The 20,063-nt window shown below is 44.4% G+C and overlaps 1 protein-coding gene across 2 annotated transcripts in view; it reads left to right on the forward strand.

Annotated features, from left to right (window-relative positions):
- The window catches only part of ehhadh (enoyl-CoA, hydratase/3-hydroxyacyl CoA dehydrogenase), a 67,536-nt gene extending 51,395 nt beyond the window's left edge, over positions 1 to 16,141 (forward strand). The window contains exons 6-9 of one of the 2 annotated variants that reach the window (XM_031805684.1): positions 8,732 to 9,067; positions 12,428 to 12,630; positions 13,308 to 13,987; positions 14,341 to 16,141. In XM_031805684.1, the coding sequence (XP_031661544.1) occupies positions 8,732 to 9,067; positions 12,428 to 12,630; positions 13,308 to 13,987; positions 14,341 to 14,707 (1,586 nt within the window). In that variant the 3' untranslated portion in view covers positions 14,708 to 16,141. The remainder of the gene's footprint in view (positions 1 to 8,731; positions 9,068 to 12,427; positions 12,631 to 13,307; positions 13,988 to 14,340) is intronic. The other variant, XM_031805685.1, reaches the window with a different exon arrangement.
- The last annotated feature ends 3,922 nt before the right edge of the window (positions 16,142 to 20,063 follow it).

Here is a 20,063-nt window from a genome sequence, read left to right on the forward strand (position 1 = left end):
TAGGAGAGAGACATGTTGATGTGAAGCTTTAGAATAGGAGAGAGACATGTTGATGTGAAGCTTTAGAATAGGAGAGACATGCTGATGTGAAGCTTTAGAATAGGAGAGAGACATGGTGATGTGAAGCTTTAGAATAGGAGAGAGACATGTTGATGTGAAGCTTTAGAATAGGAGAGAGACATGTTGATGTGAAGCTTTAGAATAGGAGAGAGACATGTTGATGTGAAGCTTTAGAATAGGAGAGAGACATGCTGATGTGAAGCTTTAGAATAGGAGAGACATGTTGATGTGGAGCTTTAGAATAGGAGAGAGACATGTTGATGTGAATAGAATAGGAGAGAGACATGTTGATGTGAAGCTTTAGAATAGGAGAGAGACATGTTGATGTGAATAGAATAGGAGAGACATGTTGATGTGAAGCTTTAGAATAGGAGAGAGACATGTTGATGTGAATAGAATAGGAGAGACATGTTGATGTGGAGCTTTAGAATAGGAGAGAGACATGTTGATGTGAAGCTTTAGAATAGGAGAGAGACATGTTGATGTGAAGCTTTAGAATAGGAGAGAGACATGTTGATGTGAAGCTTTAGAATAGGAGAGTGACATGTTGATGTGAAGCTTTAGAATAGGAGAGAGACATGTTGATGTGAAGCTTTAGAATAGGAGAGAGACATGTTGATGTGAAGCTTTAGAATAGGAGAGAGACATGTTGATGTGAAGCTTAGGGAATAGGAGAGAGGACATGTTGATGTGAAGCTTAGAATAGGAGAGAGAAACATGTTGATGTTGAAGCTTTAGAATTAGGAGAGAGAGACATGTTGATGTGACAGCTTTAGAATAGGAGAGACATGCTGATGTGAAGGCTTTAGACTAGGAGAGAGACTATGTTGATGTTGTGAAGCTTTAGAATAGGAGAGAGACATGGTTGATGTGAATAGATATTTAATAAGGATGAGACATGTTGATGTGACGCTTTAGAATAGGAGGCGCGACCATGTTGATGTGAAGCTTTAGAATCAGGAGAGACATGTTGATGTGAAGCTTTTCGAATAGGAGAGAGACATGTTGACTGTGAAGCTTTAGAATATGAATAGGCGGAGAGACATGTTGATGTGAAGCTTTTAGAATAGGAAGAGAGACATGTTGATGTGAAGCTCTAGGAATAAGGAGAGAGGACATGTTGATATGTGAAGCTTTAGAATAGGAGAGCTGAGACACTTGTTTGATGTGAAGCTTTTAGAATAGGGAGGAGAGGGACATGTTGATGTGAAGCTTTTCGAATAGGAGAGAGACATGTTGATGTGAAGCTTTAGCATAGGAGAGAGACATGTTGATGTGAAGCTTTTAGAATAGGAGAGAGAGACATGTTGATGTGAAGCTTTAGAATAGGAGGAGACATGTGATGTGGGAGCTTTAGAATAGGAGAGGAGACATGTTGATGTGAAGCTTTTAGAATAGGAGAGAGACATGTTGATGTGAAGCTTTAGAATAGGAGAGAGACATGTTTGATGTGAAGCTTTTAGAATAGGAGAGAGACATGTTGATGTGAAGCTTTAGAATAGGAGAGAGACATGTTGATGTGAAGCTTTAGAATAGGAGAGAGAGGACATTGTTGATGTGAAGCTTTAGAATAGGAGAGAGACATGTTGATGTGAAGCTTTAGAATAGGAGAGAGGACATGTTGATGTGAAGGCTTTATAGAATAGGGAGAGAGACATGTGATGTGAAGCTTTTAGAATAGGAGAGAGACATGTGACTGTGAAGCTTTAGAATAGGAGAGAGACATGTTGATGTGAAGCTTTAGAATAGGAGAGAGACATGTTGATGTGAAGCTTTAGAATAGGAGAGAGACATGTTGATGTGAAGCTTTAAAATAGGAGAGACATGTTGATGTGAAGCTTTAGAATAGGAGAGAGACATGTTGATGTGAAGCTTTAGAATAGGAGAGAGACATGTTGATGTGAAGCTTTAGAATAGGAGAGAGACATGCTGATGTGAAGCTTTAGAATAGGAGAGAGACATGTTGATGTGAAGCTTTAGAATAGGAGAGACATGTTGATGTGAAGCTTTAGAATAGGAGAGACATGTTGATGTGAAGCTTTAGAATAGGAGAGAGACATGCTGATGTGAAGCTTAGAATAGGAGAGAGACATGTTGATGTGAAGCTTTAGAATAGGAGAGGACATGTTGATGTGAAGCTTTAGAATAGGAGAGAGACATGTTGATGTGAAGCTTTAGAATAGGAGAGAGACATGTTGATGTGAAGCTTTAGAATAGGAGAGAGACATGTTGATGTGAAGCTTTAGAATAGGAGAGAGACATGTTGATGTGAAGCTTTAGAATAGGAGAGAGGACATGTTGATGTGAAGCTTTAGAATAGGAGAGAGACATGTTGATGTGAAGCTTTAGAATAGGAGAGAGACATGTTGATGTGAAGCTTTAGAATAGGAGAGAGACATGTTGATGTGAAGCTTTAGAATAGGAGAGAGACATGTTGATGTGAAGCTTTAGAATAGGAGAGAGACATGTTGATGTGAAGCTTTAGAATAGGAGAGAGACATGTTGATGTGAAACTTTAGAATAGGAGAGAGACATGTGATGTGAAACTTTAGAATAGGAGAGACATGTTGATGTGAAGCTTTAGAATAGGAGAGAGACATGTTGATGTGAAGCTTTAGAATAGGAGAGAGACATGTTGATGTGAAGCTTTAGAATAGGAGAGAGACATGTTGATGTGAAGCTTTAGAATAGGAGAGAGACATGTTGATGTGAAGCTTTAGAATAGGGGAGAGAGACATGTTGATGTGAAGCTTTAGAATAGGAGAGAGACATGTTGATGTGAAGCTTTAGAATAGGAGAGAGACATGTTGATGTGAAGCTTTAGAATAGGAGAGAGGACATGTTGATGTGAAGCTTTAGAATAGGAGAGAGACATGTTGATGTGAAGCTTTAGAATAGGAGAGAGAGACATGTTTGATGTGAAGCTTTAGAATAGGAGAGAGACATGTTGATGTGAAGCTTTAGAATAGGAGAGACATGTTGATGTGAAGCTTTAGAATAGGAGAGAGACATGTTGATGTGAAGCTTTAGAATAGGAGAGAGACATGTTGATGTGAAGCTTTAGAATAGGAGAGACATGCTGATGTGAAGCTTTAGAATAGGAGAGAGACATGGTGATGTGAAGCTTTAGAATAGGAGAGAGACATGTTGATGTGAAGCTTTAGAATAGGAGAGAGACATGTTGATGTGAAGCTTTAGAATAGGAGAGAGACATGTTGATGTGAAGCTTTAGAATAGGAGAGAGACATGCTGATGTGAAGCTTTAGAATAGGAGAGAGACATGTTGATGTGAAGCTTTAGAATAGGAGAGAGACATGTTGATGTGAAGCTTTAGAATAGGAGAGACATGTTGATGTGAAGCTTTAGAATAGGAGAGACATGTTGATGTGAAGCTTTAGAATAGGAGAGACATGTTGATGTGAAGCTTTAGAATAGGAGAGACATGTTGATGTGAAGCTTTAGAATAGGAGAGAGACATGCTGATGTGAAGCTTTAGAATAGGAGAGAGACATGTTGATGTGAAGCTTTAGAATAGGAGAGAGACATGTTGATGTGGAGCTTTAGAATAGGAGAGAGACATGCTGATGTGAAGCTTTAGAATAGGAGAGAGACATGTTGATGTGAAGCTTTAGAATAGGAGAGAGACATGTTGATGTGAAGATGATTGTCCAGCTTTTGACAGAAAGTCATCAACGAGAGAGGCAGAGGCTCAATGTAACCTGATGGTATCTGGTGGCAGTTTCTCTCTCTCTCTTTTTCTCCAACGCTCTCTCTCACTCTCTCCCTCTTTTTGACACACACACACACACACATCTGATTTATTTTTCTCCATTGAGCTGTGTGATTCCTCCCTGTCTGAGAGGAGAGATTAACAGTAGCTAGTCGTGACATCTGTCAACACAACCAGCCTTTACCCTCTGAACAACCCAATCGCACGTTCATGTCACAGACCAACCATTTACAGATTAAGTGCAGGAGTAATTCCACCCAAATGTGCACTAGATTCAGAGTGGCCTTCGGATGGTATTTGATTGTGCAGTGTTACACCAAAACAACATTCTTTAGTGGTGCTCTGAGTAATACTCTCTGCATGACATGTTCAGAGAACCAGGCTGTTGGAGGATGACATGTTCAGAGAACCAGGCTGTTGGAGGATGACATGTTCAGAGAACCAGGCTGTTAGAGGATGACATGTTCAGAGAACCAGGCTGTTGGAGGATGACATGTTCAGAGAACCAGGCTGTTGGAGGATGACATGTTCAGAGAACCAGGCTGTTGGAGGATGACATGTTCAGAGAACCAGGTTGTTGGAGGATGACATGTTCAGAGAACCAGGCTGTTGGAGGATGACATGTTCAGAGAACCAGGCTGTTATGGGATGACATGTTCAGAGAACCAGGCTGTTATGGGATGACATGTTCAGAGAACCAGGCTGTTATGGGATGACATGTTCAGAGAACCAGGCTGTTGGAGGATGACATGTTCAGAGAACCAGGCTGTTAGAGGATGACATGTTCAGAGAACCAGGCTGTTATGGGATGACATGTTCAGAGAACCAGGCTGTTGGAGGATGACATGTTCAGAGAACCAGGCTGTTAGAGGATGACATGTTCAGAGAACCAGGTTGTTGGAGGATGACATGTTCAGAGAACCAGGCTGTTAGAGGATGACATGTTCAGAGAACCAGGTTGTTGGAGGATGACATGTTCAGAGAACCAGGCTGTTGGAGGATGACATGTTCAGAGAACCAGGCTGTTAGAGGATGACATGTTCAGAGAACCAGGTTGTTGGAGGATGACATGTTCAGAGAACCAGGCTGTTAGAGGATGACATGTTCAGAGAACCAGGTTGTTGGAGGATGACATGTTCAGAGAACCAGGTTGTTGGAGGATGACATGTTCAGAGAACCAGGTTGTTGGAGGATGACATGTTCAGAGAACCAGGCTGTCATGGGATGACATGTTCAGAGAACCAGGCTGTTAGAGGATGACATGTTCAGAGAACCAGGCTGTTGGAGGATGACATGTTCAGAGAACCAGGCTGTTATGGGATGACATGTTCAGAGAACCAGGCTGTTATGGGATGACATGTTCAGAGAACCAGGCTGTTATGGGATGACATGTTCAGAGAACCAGGCTGTTGGAGGATGACATGTTCAGAGAACCAGGCTGTTAGAGGATGACATGTTCAGAGAACCAGGCTGTTATGGGATGACATGTTCAGAGAACCAGGCTGTTGGAGGATGACATGTTCAGAGAACCAGGCTGTTATGGGATGACATGTTCAGAGAACCAGGCTGTTAGAGGATGACATGTTCAGAGAACCAGGTTGTTGGAGGATGACATGTTCAGAGAACCAGGCTGTTGGAGGATGACATGTTCAGAGAACCAGGCTGTTAGAGGATGACATGTTCAGAGAACCAGGCTGTTAGAGGATGACATGTTCAGAGAACCAGGTTGTTGGAGGATGACATGTTCAGAGAACCAGGTTGTTGGAGGATGACATGTTCAGAGAAACAGGTTGTTATAGGATGACATGTTCAGAGAACCAGGCTGTTATGGGATGACATGTTCAGAGAACCAGGCTGTTATGGGATGACATGTTCAGAGAACCAGGCTGTTAGAGGATGACATGTTCAGAGAACCAGGCTGTTGGAGGATGACATGTTCAGAGAACCAGGCTGTTAGAGGATGACATGTTCAGAGAACCAGGCTGTTAGAGGATGACATGTTCAGAGAACCAGGCTGTTGGAGGATGACATGTTCAGAGAACCAGGCTGTTAGAGGATGACATGTTCAGAGAACCAGGCTGTCATGGGATGACATGTTCAGAGAACCAGGCTGTTAGAGGATGACATGTTCAGAGAACCAGGCTGTTATAGGATGACATGTTCAGAGAACCAGGCTGTTATGGGATGACATGTTCAGAGAACCAGGCTGTTATGGGATGACATGTTCAGAGAACCAGGCTGTTATGGGATGACATGTTCAGAGAACCAGGCTGTTATGGGATGACATGTTCAGAGAACCAGGCTGTTGGAGGATGACATGTTCAGAGAAACAGGTTGTTATAGGATGACATGTTCAGAGAACCAGGTTGTTGGAGGATGACATGTTCAGAGAACCAGGCTGTCATGGGATGACATGTTCAGAGAACCAGGCTGTTAGAGGATGACATGTTCAGAGAACCAGGCTGTTATGGGATGACATGTTCAGAGAACCAGGCTGTTATGGGATGACATGTTCAGAGAACCAGGCTGTTATGGGATGACATGTTCAGAGAACCAGGCTGTTATGGGATGACATGTTCAGAGAACCAGGCTGTTATGGGATGACATGTTCAGAGAACCAGGTTGTTGGAGGATGACATGTTCAGAGAACCAGGTTGTTGGAGGATGACATGTTCAGAGAACCAGGTTGTTGGAGGATGACATGTTCAGAGAACCAGGCTGTTATGGGATGACATGTTCAGAGAACCAGGTTGTTATAGGACCTGATCTGAGTCCCAAATGGCACCCTTTCCCTATGTAGTGGCACTACTTTTGACACGCCACGCTTCAATAATCAAACTCCTCTGTTGCTAATACAATAAACCCAGTCTGGGCCTCAAAGTTGCACATTAATAGGGAATAGGGTGCCATTTGGGATGCACACATAGTCGCCCAGAGATGAGTCTGTCCCTTTAAGGCTTGGTGGCCATGATGACCCACTAACTGACCCAGAGCCAGAGATGAGTCTGTCCCTTTAAGGCTTGGTGGCCATGATGACCCACTAACTGACCCAGAGCCAGAGATGAGTCTGTCCCTTTAAGGCTTGGTGGCCATGATGACCCACTAACTGACCCAGAGCCAGAGATGAGTCTGTCCCTTTAAGGCTTGGTGGCCATGATGACCCACTAACTGACCCAGAGCCAGAGATGAGTCTGTCCCTTTAAGGCTTGGTGGCCATGATGACCCACTAACTGACCCAGAGCCAGAGATGAGTCTGTCCCTTTAAGGCTTGGTGGCCATGATGACCCACTAACTGACCCAGGGCCAGAGATGAGTCTGTCCCTTTAAGGCTTGGTGGCCATGATGACCCACTAACTGACCCAGAGCCAGAGATGAGTCTGTCCCTTTAAGGCTTGGTGGCCATGATGACCCACTAACTGGCCCAGAGCCAGAGATGAGTCTGTCCCTTTAAGGCTTGGTGGCCATGATGACCCACTAACAGACCCAGAGCCAGAGATGAGTCTGTCCCTTTAAGGCTTGGTGGCCATGATGACCCACTAACTGACCCAGAGCCAGAGATGAGTCTGTCCCTTTAAGGCTTGGTGGCCATGATGACCCACTAACTGGCCCAGAGCCAGAGATGAGTCTGTCCCTTTAAGGCTTGGTGGCCATGATGACCCACTAACTGGCCCAGAGCCAGAGATGCATCTACCTCAACAGAGCTGCTCTGATCTCATCCCACTACTGTCTCACCATGTCACTGGAGACAGGAAGAGGAATTAAGAGGCTTTTAACCTGGTTTAGATCTGGCCATCCTCTTCTCTTCACTGCTATTGTTCTCTGTTGGAGTGCTACTGAGTGGGAATCAGTAGAGTTTAGGGTGAATGCTCCTCAGTGCTACTGAGTAGGAACCAGTAGAGTTTAGGGTGAATGCTCCTCAGTGCTACTGAGTGGGAATCAGTAGAGTTTAGGGTGAATGCTCCTCAGTGCTACTGAGTAGGAACCAGTAGAGTTTAGGGTGAATGCTCCTCAGTGCTACTGAGTAGGAACCAGTAGAGTTTAGGGTGAATGCTCCTCAGTGCTACTGAGTGGGAATCAGTAGAGTTTAGGGTGAATGCTCCTCAGTGCTACTGAGTGGGAATCAGTAGAGTTTAGGGTGGATGCTCCTCAGTGCTACTGAGTGGGAATCAGTAGAGTTTAGGGTGAATGCTCCTCAGTGCTACTGAGTAGGAACCAGTAGAGTTTAGGGTGAATGCTCCTCAGTGCTACTGAGTGGGAATCAGTAGGGTTTAGGGTGAATGCTCCTCAGTGCTACTGAGTAGGAACCAGTAGAGTTTAGGGTGAATGCTCCTCAGTGCTACTGAGTGGGAATCAGTAGAGTTTAGGGTGTATGCTCCTCAGTGCTACTGAGTAGGAACCAGTAGAGTTTAGCGTGAATGCTCCTCAGTGCTACTGAGTGGGAATCCGTAGAGTTTAGGGTGAATGCTCCTCAGTGCTGTAGCTGAGTGGGAATCAGTAGGGTTTAGGGTGAATGCTCCTCAGTGCTGTAGCTGAGTGGGAATCAGTAGAGTTTAGGGTGAATGCTCCTCAGTGCTACTGAGTGGGAATCAGTAGAGTTTAGGGTGAATGCTATATATGGATATCTGAAGCACATTAGTTTATCTTTGTTAATGCCTAAAGCTTGAAACTGTATGGTTGAAACTTAGGGTTTGGAGTCTGATCTGTCTGTTTCAGTCCATCTCCTCTGTCTGTGTGTGTGTTTCAGTCCATCTCATCTGTGTGTGTGTGTTTCAGTCCATCTCATCTGTCTGTGTGTGTTTCAGTCCATCTCATCTGTGTGTGTTTTCAGTCCATCTCATCTGTCTGTGTGTGTTTTCAGTCCATCTCATCTGTCTGTCTGTGTTTTCAGTCCATATCATCTGTCTGTGTGTTTTCAGTCCATCTCATCTGTGTGTGTTTCAGGCCAGCCCCTGGACTCCCGTCGTCTGAGCACCCTGCCCTGCCCCCCGGACGTTGACTCCCTCTTGGACAAAGCCATGGTCAAGGTCCGGCAGCGCTCCCGAGGTGCCCTGGCTCCGGTGGCCTGTGTTCAGGCTCTGATGGCGGCTGCCTCCCTACCTTACACCCAGGGTATGGAGAAGGAGAGGGAGCTGCTGACCACCCTGTTCAACAGCGGCCAGGCCCGAGCTCTGCAGTATGCCTTCTTCTCCCAGAGGGTGGTGGGGAAGTGGAGTCTGCCTAGTGGGGCGAGCTGGGACAACAGCGCTGCCAGGCCCATCAGCAAAGCTGCTGTTATTGGTGAGAGGGGTAACCTCTATTTCACTGAAGTCTACTCTTAAATCCAGGGTTTCAAGACTAAAGGTTTGTTAATACATGGATGAACGCTTCTCCCTCTCTATCCTTAGTTTGAAGATGTAATCAGGATACAGGTGTTTTATACAACAGCCTTCTTCTGTGTGTTCTCTGTTCGACTCCCTCCTCATTATTTTGCAATCAATCGCCAGATTTTTCTCCACCTACTATCATACTCTGCTTCCACCGGGCATTCCACTGATTTCAAACTCAGTCCTCTAGAAAGTTGAAAACATTAGCAACATTTGTGCAGTTCTTTGTGATATCTTTCAAAATATCCGGTTTATAAAGGATTACCTACACATACTGAGCAGCTCATGTTATAGACAGAAGTGTGCTACATGGCAGACCAATCCAAACTCATCTCTCTGCATGTTCAGCCCATCCATTATCTCAGCCAATCATGGCTAGCGGAAAGGTTCCTGTCTTTTTCTGTGGCTAAACCACCTATGCTCGTAATTGAACACTTGTATTCTTATTTACAGATGGCAGTCAAGTCTGTTATTAAGGCACATGAGGGTTCACATGTTCCAGAACGCATTTCTGCCAAAAATAGCATTTAGATGAAAAAAAACATTTTTTACGTTGAAATGCCTCTCCTGTAAAGTAGTGACATGCGACACATCCTGAAACAAGTCAGTAATGTGTTGTATTGGAGAGTGGTACTCAGTAATGTGTTGTATTGGAGAGTGGTACTCAGTAATGTGTTGTATTGGAGAGTGGTACTCAGTAATGTGTTGTATTGGAGAGTGGTACTCAGTAATGTGTTGGAGTGGAGAGTGGTACTCAGTAATGTGTTGTATTGGAGAGTGGTACTCAGTAATGTGTTGTATTGGAGAGTGGTACTCAGTAATGTGTTGGATTGGAGAGTGGTACTCAGTAATGTGTTGGAGTGGAGAGTGGTACTCAGTAATGTGTTGGAGTGGAGAGTGGTACTCAGTAATGTGTTGTATTGGAGAGTGGTACTCAGTAATGTGTTGGAGTGGAGAGTGGTACTCAGTAATGTGTTGGAGTGGAGAGTGGTACTCAGTAATGTGTTGTATTGGAGAGTGGTACTCAGTAATGTGTTGTATTGGAGAGTGGTACTCAGTAATGTGTTGTATTGGAGAGTGGTACTCAGTAATGTGTTGGATTGGAGAGTGGTACTCAGTAATGTGTTGTATTGGAGAGTGGTACTCAGTAATGTGTTGGATTGGAGAGTGGTACTCAGTAATGTGTTGTATTGGAGAGTGGTACTCAGTAATGTGTTGTATTGGAGAGTGGTACTCAGTAATGTGTTGTATTGGAGAGTGGTACTCAGTAATGTGTTGTATTGGAGAGTGGTACTCAGTAATGTGTTGTATTGGAGAGTGGTACTCAGCAATGTGTTGTATTGGAGAGTGGTACTCAGTAATGTGTTGTATTGGAGAGTGGTACTCAGTAATGTGTTGTATTGGAGAGTGGTACTCAGTAATGTGTTGTATTGGAGAGTGGTACTCAGTAATGTGTTGGAGTGGAGAGTGGTACTCAGTAATGTGTTGGAGTGGAGAGTGGTACTCAGTAATGTGTTGTATTGGAGAGTGGTACTCAGTAATGTGTTGTATTGGAGAGTGGTACTCAGTAATGTGTTGGATTGGAGAGTGGTACTCAGTGATGTGTTGGAGTGGAGAGTGGTACTCAGTAATGTGTTGGAGTGGAGAGTGGTACTCAGTAATGTGTTGTATTGGAGAGTGGTACTCAGTAATGTGTTGTATTGGAGAGTGGTACTCAGTAATGTGTTGTATTGGAGAGTGGTACTCAGTAATGTGTTGTATTGGAGAGTGGTACTCAGTAATGTGTTGTATTGGAGAGTGGTACTCAGTAATGTGTTGGAGTGGAGAGTGGTACTCAGTCATGTGTTGGAGTGGAGAGTGGTACTCAGTAATGTGTTGTATTGGAGAGTGGTACTCAGTAATGTGTTGTATTGGAGAGTGGTACTCAGTAATGTGTTGTATTGGAGAGTGGTACTCAGTAATGTGTTGTATTGGAGAGTGGTACTCAGTAATGTGTTGTATTGGAGAGTGGTACTCAGTAATGTGTTGTATTGGAGAGTGGTACTCAGTAATGTGTTGTATTGGAGAGTGGTACTCAGTAATGTGTTGGATTGGAGAGTGGTACTCAGTAATGTGTTGGATTGGAGAGTGGTACTCAGTAATGTGTTGTATTGGAGAGTGGTACTCAGTAATGTGTTGTATTGGAGAGTGGTACTCAGTAATGTGTTGTATTGGAGAGTGGTACTCAGTAATGTGTTGGAGTGGAGAGTGGTACTCAGTCATGTGTTGGAGTGGAGAGTGGTACTCAGTAATGTGTTGTATTGGAGAGTGGTACTCAGTAATGTGTTGTATTGGAGAGTGGTACTCAGTAATGTGTTGTATTGGAGAGTGGTACTCAGTAATGTGTTGTATTGGAGAGTGGTACTCAGTAATGTGTTGTGTTGTATTTGCCCCAAACATACCACTTTGTATTCAGGAGAAAAAGTTCATTACTTTGCCACATTGTTTGCAGTGCCTTTGGTGTCTTGTTGCAAACAGGTTTTGGAATATTGTTATTCTGTACAGGCTTGTTTCTTTTCACTCTGTCATTTAGGTTGGTATTGTGGAGTAACTACCATGTTGTTGATCCATCCTCAGTTTCCTCCCATCACAGCCATTAAACTCTGGAACTGGTTTACATTCACCATTGGCCTCATGGTGAAATCCCTGAGCGGTTTCATTCCTCTCCTTCAACTGAGTTAGGAAGGACGCCTGTGTCTTTGTAGTGACTGGGTGTAGATATACACCATCCAAAATGTAATTAAAGCTGCACCATGCTCAAAGGGATATTCAAGGTCTGCCTTTCATTTTTTACCCATCAACCAATAGGTGCCCTTCTTTGTGAGGCCTTGGAAAACCTCCCTGGTCTTTGTGGTTGAATCTGTGTTTGAAATTCCCTGCTGGACTGAGGGACCTAACAGATAATTATATGTGTGGGGTACAGAGATGAGGTAGTCATTCAGAAATCATGTTAAACACTATTATTACACACACAGTGAGTCCATGACACTCATTATGTGCCAAAACAAAGGGGTTGAATACTTACTTATTGACTCAAGACATTTAGGCTTAATTTGTTTGATTTATTTGTAAACATTTCTAAAAACATAATTCCACCTTGACATTATGGGGTGTTGTGTGTAGGACAGTGATGACAAATCTCAATTTAAATCCATTTTAATTGTGGAAAACCTCCAGGGGCGTGAATACTTTGAAGGCTCTGTAAGTCCTCGTGTCCTTTTGTGTTTGTCTCCAGGTCTGGGTACCATGGGGCGTGGCATCGTTGTGGCACTGGCTCTGACGGGCATCTCTGTGGTTGCCGTGGAGACCCAAGAGAAGCAGCTGGCAGAGGCCAGTCAGGCGGTTCCGGCGATGCTGCAGAGAGAGGCGGGGCGGCGAGGCTTGGCCACACCCCCAGGGGTTATCTCCTTCAGCTCTAACTTGCAGGACGTTAGTGAGGTAGAACTAGTTTTGTTTCTGCATTTTATAATGTACTGTAATTATCATTTATTATAATCATTGTGTATTATAATTACATCGTGTATTATAATTATCGTGTATTATAATTACATCGTGTATTATAATTATCGTGTATTATAATTATCGTGTATTATAATTATCGTGTATTATAATTACATCGTGTATTATAATTATCGTGTATTATAATTATCGTGTATTATAATTACATCGTGTATTGTAATTATCGTGTATTGTAATTACATCGTGTATTGTAATTATCGTGTATTGTAATTACATCGTGTATTGTAATTACATCGTGTATTATAATTATCGTGTATTATAATTACATCGTGTATTGTAATTATCGTGTATTGTAATTACATCGTGTATTAGAATTACATCGTGTATTATAATGACCGTGTATTATAATTACATCGTGTATTGTAATTATCGTGTATTGTAATTACATCGTGTATTATAATTACATCGTGTATTATAATTATCGTGTATTGTAATTATCGTGTATTATAATTATCGTGTATTGTAATTATCGTGTATTATAATTACATCGTGTATTGTAATTATTATATTGTGTATTTTAATTATATCAAAATAGTATATTGTGTTATCCTAGATGCATGTGCTGTCTGTATGTTAAAATGAACTCAATCATTCAGGTGGAGTTGGTGATCGAGGCGGTGTTTGAGGACATGTCCCTGAAGCTGCAGGTGTTTAGGCATCTGACCTCTGTGTGTAGACCTGGGACCCTGCTCTGCTCCAACACCTCTGGCTTGGACATCGACCAGCTAGCTGCCGTCACCCAGAGCCCTGGCCTGGTGGTGGGGATGCACTTCTTTGCTCCGGCCCACGTCATGAAGCTGCTGGAGGTGGTGTATGGTCCGCGGTCATCTCCGGAGGCGGTCGCCACGGCAATGCAGCTGGGCAAGAGGATGGGGAAAGTCAGCGTCGCCGTGGGCAACTGTCCGGGGTTTGTGGGTAACCGGATGTTGAAGCCGTACCTGGAACAGGCCAACTTCCTGTTGGAGGAAGGAGCCACGCCCCAGCAGGTGGACGAGGCGCTGGAGGAGTTTGGATTCCCCATGGGCGTGTTCCGGATGTCTGACCTATCAGGGCTGGATGTGGGCTGGAGGATCAGGAAGGAGGCGGGGCTTACAGGGCCAGGGGTGGAGTCAACCAGGACACGCCAGGGCCGACGGTACAGCCCGCTACCTGACCAGGTGTGTGAGGCAGGCCGGCTGGGCCAGAAGACGGGGAGGGGATGGTACCAGTATGACGGGCCTGGAGGCAGGGTGGCGCGGTCCGACCCCTGGGTGCACATCTTCCTGGAGGCTTACAGGTAAATCTGTAATGATTTTAAATCTGTGTAACTGCTGGTGTTAAAATGGCTTTATAAAATAAATATGACTGACTAATGGATGGATGGCTATATATTTACATGTTAGTCATTTAACAGACGCTGTTCTCCTGAGAGACTTACAGGAGCTATTAGGGTTAAGTGCCTTGCTCAAGGGCACATCAACATATTTTTTTCACCTAGTCAGCTCAGGGATTCGAATCAGCGACCTTTCGAGTACTGGCCGAACGATCTTAATTGCTAACCTGCCGGGTTGGTTGGTATGGATGGGTGGTTGGGTGGATGGATAGATTGTCCGTCAATCAGTCAATTAATCAATCAATCGGTTGATACAGGGCGGAGCATGACCTGGTGGCCCGGAGCATCGCCCCGGAGGAGATCCTAGAACGCTGTCTCTACGCTCTGATCAATGAAGGCTTCAACATCCTGCAGGATGCCATGGCCGCCGGGCCGGAAGACATCGACGCCATCTATGTGTTTGGGTACGGCTGGCCCCGGCACCACGGGGGACCCATGTTCCATGCAGGCCAGGTGGGATTGGGCAGGATCCTGGAGAGGCTGCAGCACCACCACCACAACCACCCTGACGTGCCTCATCTGAAGCCCAGCACGCTGCTGCGGAGGCTGGTCGCAGTGGGAAGTCCTCCGGTCCAGAAGTGGAGAGAGTTCATCAACAAAGAAAGAGTCCACAGTCAGCTCTGAGATGCCCCAGTCTCACCTGCAACCCTGTGATCTAATAATAAAGTCGCACATTAGAGATACGCCCAGGGATTTATAGGGGGATTTATAGGGGGATTTATAGGGGGATTTATAGGGGGATTTATAGGGGGATTTATAGGGGATTTATAGGGGGATTTATAGGGGGATTTATAGGGGGATTTATAGGGGGATTTATAGGGGATTTATAGGGGGATTTCTAGGGGGATTTATAGGGGGATTTATAGGGGGATTTATAGGGGGATTTATAGGGGATTTATAGTGTGATTTCTAGGGGATTTCTAGGGGGATTTATAGTGTGATTTCTAGGGGATTTCTAGGGGGATTTATAGTGTGATTTCTAGGGGATTTCTAGGGGGATTTATAGTGTGATTTCTAGGGGATTTCTAGGGGGATTTCTAGGGGGATTTATAGTGTGATTTCTAGGGGGATTTATAGTGTGATTTCTAGGGGGATTTATAGTGTGATTTCTAGGGGGATTTATAGTGTGATTTCTAGGGGATTTCTAGGGGGATTTATAGTGTGATTTCTAGGGGATTTCTAGGGGGATTTATAGTGTGATTTCTAGGGGATTTCTAGGGGGATTTCTAGGGGGATTTATAGTGTGATTTCTAGGGGGATTTATAGTGTGATTTCTAGGGGGATTTATAGTGTGATTTCTAGGGTGATTTCTCGGGGGGTTTCTAGGGGGATTTATAGTGTGATTTCTAGGGTGATTTCTCGGGGGATTTCTAGGGGGATTTATAGTGTGATTTCTAGGGTGATTTCTCGGGGGATTTCTAGTGTGATTTCTAGGGTATCAGTGCCTTCCCCACCATCAGCATGTGTGCCAAGTATCTTAGGAAATGTGATCTACTGTAATAAATACATTTTCTGTAATACATTTTCTCATGCTTTCAAAATAATACCCACTGACACATTTATGGAGGGTTGGTTTTGTATTGTGTTTAATTGGGGTAAGTTGGCTTAATATTTGACTAGATTTAGCTGAACAGAGAATTGTGTATTTTGACAAGTCATACTCACTCATAACTTAATAGTGTTTTCCACATCAGTGGGGTTTAGCCTTTGGCTGTTGGCATTTCATTCACCCTCCTGTCAAAATTAATTAACCAGACATTATTCTGCCTTTACCGGGGTGGAGAGAGGTCCTGATGCAGACTGAATCTGCAACCAGGCCTTTGTCTCTTATCCGTGGAGAACCAGCCTAATCGCTGGCTCAATTCAATCAAAACCTGTGTTTGCTCTTTTTCCAATGGTCAAATGAACTCACAGACTGGTCTTAGGCACTGTGTAAAAACCTACAACTACTACCAGGGTGACCCCACCCCCCATCAGGTATGCTTTGACTTTTCAGAATTAGAAGTGTGTGGGATGAATATTGTAAATAAAGACATTGCTATGGCTGGTTTGAATGAATCCCATCCATCACTTCTACTTCTGGTTTGTTGCTATTAGGTGTTTTTTAGGCTGATTGTTTCTGTATGAAAACCAGATGTTCAGGGAATTAACATTAATGAATAAATGCAAAACATGTGCCATTCCAAATGTAGACATACATTCAGAAAGTAGTCAGACCCCTTGACTTTTCACACATTTTGTAACGTCACAGCCTTATTCTAAAATGAAAAATCTGACAAAGCAAAAACAGGTTTTTAGAAATCTATGTTTGCAAATGTATTAATAAGAAAACAAGTATTCAGACCCTTTGCTATGAGACTCTAAATGTATTCAATCGTTTGGACATGATTTGGATAGGCGCACACCTGTCAATATAAAGGTCCCCCAGTGCATGTCAGAGCAAAAACCAAGCCATGAGGTAGAAGGAATAGTCCAGAGATCCAAGGCAGGATTGTGTCGTGGCACAGATATGGGGAAGAGTACCAACAAGGTTATGCAGTATTGAAGGTCCCTAAGAACACAGTGGCCTCCTTCGTTCCTAAATGGAACAAGTTTGGAACCACCAAGACTCTTCCTAGAGCTGGCAGCCCGGTCAAACTGAGCAATCGGGGAAGAAGGGCTTTAGTCAGGGAGGTGACCAAGAACCTGATGGTCACTCTGACAGCTCCTTGATGAAAACCTGCTCCAGTGCTCCCAGGACCTCAGAGTGGGATAAAGGTTCACCTTCCAACAGGACAACAACCCTAAGCACACAGCCAAGACAACGCAGGAAAGTTTTCGGGACAAGTCTCTGAATGTACTTTTTTATTTAACTAGCCTAGTCAGTTAAGAACAAATTATTATTTACAATGACTGCCTACCAAGCCCTAACCCGGACGACGCTGGGTCAATTGTGCGCCATCCTTGTCTGGACCAGCCAGAGCCCGAACTTGAACTCGATCAAACATCTCTGGAGAGACCTGAAAATAGCTGTGCAGCGACACTCCCCATCCAACCTGACAGAGCTTGAGAGGATCTGCAGAGAAGAATGGGAAAATCTCCCCAAATACAGGTGTGCCAAGTTTGTAGCGTCATACCCAAGAAGACTCGAGTCTGTAATCGCTGCCAAATGTGCTTCAACAAGGTACTGAGTAAAGAGTCTGAATACTTAGTACAGAGAAAAGCCAGCACCCGAAATATAATCCGGGATGCTTTTAAAGTATAGAATGTTTACAAAGTAAAGAAGAAAAATAAAATGTCTGAATGCTTAAGCAGGAATATGATCTTAAACTTTTGAAGAGAGACGACAACTACAGGTTAAACGCAAATAAAGCTCCTACTACTTAATGTTAAACAGACCACCAAGTGCTAACAGTCATTCTCTGGATAACACTTGTGAAATGAAGATAATGTGATTTAAACAGAGATGTTTATTTTCTGGGTGATTTAAATACTGACTGGCTTTCATCAAGAAAAAGCTTCAAACTGTAACCAGAGCCTGCAACCTGGTTCAGGTTATCAGTCAACCTACCTACTATTTACAAACAGCACAGGAATGACATCATCAATATGTATTGATCACATCTTTACTAATGCTGTAGACATCTGCTGTAAAGCATCATTCATATCCATGGGATGTAATGATCATAATATAGTAGCCATGTCGAGGAAAACCAACATTCCAAAGGCTGGGCCTAATACAGTGTAGAAGAGGTCATACAAATCGTTTTATAGTGATTTCCTATGTTGTTGATGTAAAGAATATTTGAATTTCTGCGGTGTGTAATGAGGAGCAAACAGACGCTGCTGGTCTGTGGTGTGTAATGAGGAGCAACCAGATACTGCTGGTCTGTGGTGTGTAATGAGGAACAACCAGACGCTGCTGGTCTGTGGTGTGTAATGAGGAACAACCAGACGCTGCTGGTCTGTGGTGTGTAATGAGGAACAACCAGACGCTGCTGGTCTGTGGTGTGTAATGAGGAGCAAACAGACGCTGCTGGTCTGTGGTGTGTAATGAGGAGCAAACAGACGCTGCTGGTCTGTGGTGTGTAATGAGGAGCAACCAGATACTGCTGGTCTGTGGTGTGTAATGAGGAACAACCAGACGCTGCTGGTCTGTGGTGTGTAATGAGGAACAACCAGACGCTGCTGGTCTGTGGTGTGTAATGAGGAGCAACCAGACGCTGCTGGTCTGTGGTGTGTAATGAGGAGCAACCAGACGCTGCTGGTCTGTGGTGTGTAATGAGGAGCAACCAGATGCTGCTGGTCTGTGGTGTGTAATGAGGAGCAACCAGACGCTGCTGGTCTGTGGTGTGTAATGAGGAGCAACCAGATACTGCTGGTCTGTGGTGTGTAATGAGGAGCAACCAGATACTGCTGGTCTGTGGTGTGTAATGAGGAACAACCAGATACTGCTGGTCTGTGGTGTGTATTGAGGAGCAACCAGATACTGCTGGTCTATGGTGTGTAATGAGGAGCAACCAGATACTGCTGGTCTGTGGTGTGTAATGAGGAGCAACCAGATACTGCTGGTCTGTGGTGTGTAATGAGGAGCAACCAGATACTGCTGGTCTGTGGTGTGTAATGAGGAGCAACCAGATACTGCTGGTCTGTGGTGTGTAATGAGGAGCAACCAGATACTGCTGGTCTGTGGTGTGTAATGAGGAGCAAACAGATACTGCTGGTCTGTGGTGTGTAATGAGGAGCAACCAGATACTGCTGGTCTGTGGTGTGTAATGAGGAGCAACCAGATACTGCTGGTCTGTGGTGTGTAATGAGGAGCAAACAGACACTGCTGGTCTGTGGTGTGTAATGAGGAGCAACCAGATACTGCTGGTCTGTGGTGTGTAATGAGGAGCAACCAGATACTGCTGGTCTGTGGTGTGTAATGAGGAGCAACCAGATACTGCTGGTCTGTGGTGTGTAATGACGAACAACCAGATACTGCTGGTCTGTGGTGTGTAATGAGGAGCAAACAGACACTGCTGGTCTGTGGTGTGTAATGAGGAGCAACCAGATACTGCTGGTCTGTGGTGTGTAATGAGGAGCAAACAGATACTGCTGGTCTGTGGTGTGTAATGAGGAGCAACCAGATACTGCTGGTCTGTGGTGTGTAATGAGGAGCAACCAGATACTGCTGGTCTGTGGTGTGTAATGAGGAGCAAACAGACACTGCTGGTCTGTGGTGTGTAATGAGGAGCAACCAGATACTGCTGGTCTGTGGTGTGTAATGAGGAGCAAACAGACGCTGCTGGTCTGTGGTGTGTAATGAGGAGCAACCAGATACTGCTGGTCTGTGGTGTGTAATGAGGAACAACCAGACGCTGCTGGTCTGTGGTGTGTAATGAGGAGCAACCAGACGCTGCTGGTCTGTGGTGTGTAATGAGGAGCAATCAGACGCTGCTGGTCTGTGGTGTGTAATGAGGAGCAACCAGATACTGCTGGTCTGTGGTGTGTAATGAGGAGCAACCAGACGCTGCTGGTCTGTGGTGTGTAATGAGGAGCAACCAGATACTGCTGGTCTGTGGTGTGTAATGAGGAGCAACCAGATACTGCTGGTCTGTGGTGTGTAATGAGGAACAACCAGATACTGCTGGTCTGTGGTGTGTATTGAGGAGCAACCAGATACTGCTGGTCTATGGTGTGTAATGAGGAGAAACCAGATACTGCTGGTCTGTGGTGTGTAATGAGGAGCAACCAGATACTGCTGGTCTGTGGTGTGTAATGAGGAGCAACCAGATACTGCTGGTCTGTGGTGTGTAATGAGGAGCAACCAGATACTGCTGGTCTGTGGTGTGTAATGAGGAGCAACCAGATACTGCTGGTCTGTGGTGTGTAATGAGGAGCAAACAGATACTGCTGGTCTGTGGTGTGTAATGAGGAGCAACCAGATACTGCTGGTCTGTGGTGTGTAATGAGGAGCAACCAGATACTGCTGGTCTGTGGTGTGTAATGAGGAGCA

The sequence above is a fragment of the Oncorhynchus kisutch genome, linkage group LG26 (assembly GCF_002021735.2).
Source record: "Oncorhynchus kisutch isolate 150728-3 linkage group LG26, Okis_V2, whole genome shotgun sequence".
Taxonomy (NCBI): Eukaryota; Metazoa; Chordata; class Actinopteri; order Salmoniformes; family Salmonidae; genus Oncorhynchus; species Oncorhynchus kisutch.